This window comes from Nerophis ophidion, linkage group LG11, assembly GCF_033978795.1.
Source record: "Nerophis ophidion isolate RoL-2023_Sa linkage group LG11, RoL_Noph_v1.0, whole genome shotgun sequence".
NCBI lineage: Eukaryota > Metazoa > Chordata > Actinopteri > Syngnathiformes > Syngnathidae > Nerophis > Nerophis ophidion.
The window spans coordinates 30,753,542-30,758,437 of NC_084621.1; the positions used below are offsets into that span (position 1 = coordinate 30,753,542).

The 4,896-nt window shown below is 36.5% G+C and overlaps 1 protein-coding gene across 1 annotated transcript in view; it reads left to right on the top strand.

Moving 5' to 3' along the window:
- LOC133561907 (gamma-aminobutyric acid type B receptor subunit 1-like) overlaps positions 1-4,476 on the top strand; it is a 20,656-nt gene extending 16,180 nt beyond the window's left edge. The window contains exon 6 of the mRNA XM_061915557.1: positions 1,044-4,476. Coding sequence (XP_061771541.1) covers positions 1,044-1,123 — 80 coding nt within the window. The 3' untranslated portion in view covers positions 1,124-4,476. The remainder of the gene's footprint in view (positions 1-1,043) is intronic.
- The last annotated feature ends 420 nt before the right edge of the window (positions 4,477-4,896 follow it).

The window sequence follows — 4,896 nt, forward strand, 5'->3', positions numbered from 1 at the left end:
CACAACCACACGGGGGGACCTGGTGAATGACCTGCAGAGAGCTGGGACCAAAGTAACAAAGGTTACCATCAGTAACACACAACGCCGACAGGGAATCAAATCTTGCCGTGCCAGACGTGTCCCCCTGCTTAAGCCAGTGCATGACCAGGCCGGTCTGAAGTTTGCCAGAGAGCACATGGATGATACAGCAGAGGATTGGGAGAATGTCATGTGGTCAGATGAAACCAAAATAGAACTTTTTGGTATAAACTCAACTCGTCGTGTTTGGAGGAAGAAGAATACTGAGTTGCATCCCAAGAACACCACACCTACTGTGAAGCATGGGGGTGGAAACATGCTTTGGTTCTGTTTTTCTGCTAAGGGGACAGGATGATTGATCCGTGTTAAGGAAAGAATGAATGGGGCCATGTATCGTGGAATTTTGAGCCAAAACCACCTTCCATCAGTGAGAGCTTTGAATGGTTGACCAAATATTTATTTTCCACCATAATTTACAAATACATTTTTAAAAATTCCTACAATGTGAATTCCTGGATTTTTTTTTTACATTCTGTCTCTCACAGTAAGTTGAAGTGTACCTATGATGAAAATTACAGACCTCTGTCATTATTTTAAGTGGGAGAACCTGTGGCTGACTAAATACTTTTTTGCCCCACTGTATGTACATATATGTATGTATATACTGGGCAGCACGGTGCGACAGGGGTTAGTTAGTGCATGTGCCTCACAATATGAAGGTCCATATAAGCATTTATGTTTCGTCACTTTGTGTCAGTATTGTTGATGGTTGTTGCTATAAGCCCCCCACTAAATACAAAGTATGTGTGAGGTTTATTTTTGTGTTATCGCTGTGAAATATGAGATTACGTTCTAACACATTTTAGCAATCTGCAGCCAAAGCGCCTTATTTGGTATGCTGCTACCATCTAGCGGAAACAAATGTCATTGTATTATTTCCGGCTTTACTCTCAGTTCTTGATGGAGTTCATTCTGCTAACATAACCACTTTTTTCTTTTTTTGCTTCCTTTTTTGCCTGCCAAAGATGACAAAAACGACACAGGTAAGACACTTTGCCTTGTAATTTTATTATACTTTATTATTGTTCAACACGCAGTGCAGTAGCTGTGAGTGATTATCTTAACCACGAGAGAGCAGCGTCGGTCTATTTGACGCTGGAGGTAACTGTCCATCAGGGGGCGTTGTGAGCCTTCAGTAGAGACACACTGGAATCAGTCAGGAAAACGTTTGTTAAATGGTTTATGTTAGGAAAATTAATATTATCATTTTGACTTAGTATTAGGATGTTTTTCCTTTAGTATAAGTACTAATCAAAGGATGTAAATCATGGGTGTCCAAAGGCTGACCTGCAGCAATTTTTTTACAACACTATTAGAAATGTGGTATACTCTAAAAGATCAAAGAGGTGATATATGATAATAATAATAAGTTGCAATGTTGATGCTAATGACACAAAAAGCTGCCATGCGGACTTCTTTTTCTTTAAAACTGACATTGCTCAGGAATTAAGAGGAAAATAAGACATTGAACAAACAAAAAAACATAAAAATAGTAAAAACTTATAATTGACGGACAGGTTAGATACTTGAGTGCTGAAAGTAAATAAAAAAAGTGTATGATTTTTTTGTATTCTTTGGGCAGCACGGTTAGTGTGTCTGCCTCACAATACGAAGGTCCTAAGTAGTCCTGGGTTCAATCCCGGTCTCGGGATCTTTCTGTACGGAGTTCGCATGTCCTCCCCGTGACTGCGTGGGTTCCCTCCGGGTACTCCGGCTTCGTCCCACCGCCAAAGACATGCACCTGGGGATAGGTTGATTGGCAACACTAATTTGGCCTTAGTGTGTGAATGTGAGTGTGAATGTTGTCTTGTCTATCTGTATTGGCCCTGTGATGAGGTGGCGACTTGTCCAGGGTGTAGTCCGCCTTCCGCCCGATTGTAGCTGAGATAGGCACCAGCGCCCCCGTGACCCAAAAGGGATTAAGCCAGGGGTAGGGAACCTATGGCTCTAGAGCCAGATGTGGCTCTTTTGATGACTGTATCTGGCTCTCTGATAAATCTGAGCTGACGTTGCTTAACACGATAAGTAATGAATAATTCCACTTTTAATCACAGTGTTAAAAATAATGTTAAAAATATAAAACATTCTCATGCATTTTTAGTCCATCCAGCCGTTTCTAACGCACCTGTTAGAGAAGTTGCGTTAACGATAAGAAGTTATTTATTTATTATTGGTTAGTGTGGGGCTTGGCCTCCTGGGGGTTCTTCAGACCCCCAAGCACCGACATTAGAGCCTGTTTCAGGGTTACAATATTGTTTTATTTTTCAAAAAGTCTCTCAGTTGCTTTCCAGCAATAGTATTTCCAGCCCCAACCCAGTCTCTCCTCCTGGCTTCTGCTTATAACAGAGCGACAGGTGATTAGATAACAAGGCCCAGGTGGGCCATATACGCACCTGTCGCTGCAGGCCCGCAGGCCACGCCTCCTCCACAGTTAACTTCAGAATAAAAAATTTATTACAAAGAATAAGAGCCCTAATATACTCTGTAAATGTTGGTCTTACTTAGAAATACATGTGTTTAGTTGTGTTCAGTGTTAAAAAAAATATTATATGGCTCTTACGGAAATATATTTTAAAATATTTGGCTTTTTGGCTCTCTCAGCCAAAAAGGTTCCCGACCCCTAGATTAAGCGGTAGAAAATGGCTGGATGGATGGACTTTTATAAGTGTGCCCTATTGGATCCTCAGGAATTTTGTGTTTTCGCCATAAAAAAAAGGATGTTTTCAAAAAGGGCATAACACATTGAAAAAAAAGCAGTTTATATTGACAGACATTAAGTCGATTCAAAGATTTAAATGTTGACAAAAAAAAAGCTACAAATAATAAATATATATGACTTATGACTGAGATCGTTCTGGGACCAAAGTTGAAGGAAGCCTTAAAGGTTACAAAAATCTGTATTTTGTATTAGTTTTTACATTTAAAGATATCATGTTTTGATTTTTCAGTGTGCAACTTTTGGTGGAAAAAGTGTGGTCACACCTGACGTACATGAATATTAAGCAACAGCATACACAATTTGGTGATCTAATAGATTATTATATACAATATCAACATATGTTTTGGGATAGACCTTTTCATCAATCATTTAGTCATTTAGGTTGGACTGGAGTCCCTTGAAATTTGTCATTGGAGAATTTTTCCTTTTTGGGCAATTAAAGACGGTGTTCTGTCTGTAAAGTTATGCTTGGAGGAGTTTGGTGAAGAAGAACTGAGAACGGTGACCTCAGATATCACAAAGGGACAATAGAATCTCTCAGACAAACTCAAAACGATATTAAACAACCTGTCATACTTACTTCCTGTGGGTGGAATGGCCACATCCGGCCTGCCACTTCATTTAATTTTGCCCGCTAAACCATGGAATTATTACATGTCAAGAAATTACTTCATTTTTTACTTAATGTATTTGTTCTTTCTATTTTGACGTTTTTTTTTAAAATATGATCTATTAATGCAACAAATTCTGTAAAAAACGTATATATATATCACCTAATAATACAACAAATGTTATAAAAAAGAAATATCTAATAAAACAACAAATGTTATAATAAACTTAAATATTATCGAATAATGCAACACATTTTATAAAAAACTTAGATTATCCAACAATACAACAAATGTTATAAAAAACTTAAATAAGATCTAATAATGCAACAAATGTTATAAAAAATAGATATTCTATAATACAACACATTTTATAAAAAAAAATCTAATATAATAATGCAACACATTGGAAAACAAACTAAATAACAACCTTAAATTTATTACCAAATAATACAACAAAAAATGTATCAAAAAAACAAACCTAAATATATTATCTAATACAACAAATGTTATAAAAACTCAAATATCTAATAATTCAACACATTTTATTAAAAAAAACCTACATTTATTATTGAGTAATACCACAAATGTTCTAAAAAAATTAAATATTATATAATGCAACAAATGTTATAATAAAACTAAAAAAATATCTAATAATGCAACAAATGTTATAAAAAAAAACCTTAATATTATTGAATAATGCAACACATTGTTAAAAAACCTTAAATATATTACCTAATAATACAATAAATGAGGCTTCACGGTGGCAGAGGGGTTAGTGCCACAGTGAAAAAAAAACAAAACAAAAAAAAAAAACCTTAAATATATTACCTAATAATACAACAAATGAGGCTTCACGGTGGAAGAGGGGTTAGTGCGTCTGCCTCACAATACGAAGGTCCTGCAGTCCCGGGTTCAAATCCAGGCTTGGGATCTTTCTGTGTGGAGTTTGCATGTTCTCCCCGTGAATGCGTGGGTTCCCTCCGGGTACTCCGGCTTCCTCCCACTTCCAAAGACATGCACCTGGGGATAGGTTGATTGGCAACACTAAATTGGCCCTAGTGTGTGAATGTGAGTGTGAATGTTGTCTGTCTATCTGTGTTGGCCCTGCGATGAGGTGGCGACTTGTCCAGGGTGTACTCCGCCTTCCGCCCGATTGTAGCTGAGATAGGCGCCAGCGCCCCCCGCGACCCCGAAAGGGAATAAGCGGTAGAAAATGGATGGAAATGGATACAACAAATGTTTTAATAAAAAATTAAATATTATCTAATAATGCAACACATATTATTAAAAAAACAACAACATACATTTAATATCTAATAATACAACAAATGTTATTTAAACAAACAAACAAAAAAATTTGAATAATGCAACAAATTTTATAATGTTTTTTGGGGTTATTTATCAATGCAACAAATATTATACATATATACACTTTCCAAACATTTTTTCAGCAGAGAAATAAAAATAAATCCTTAAATAGCTGCTTGA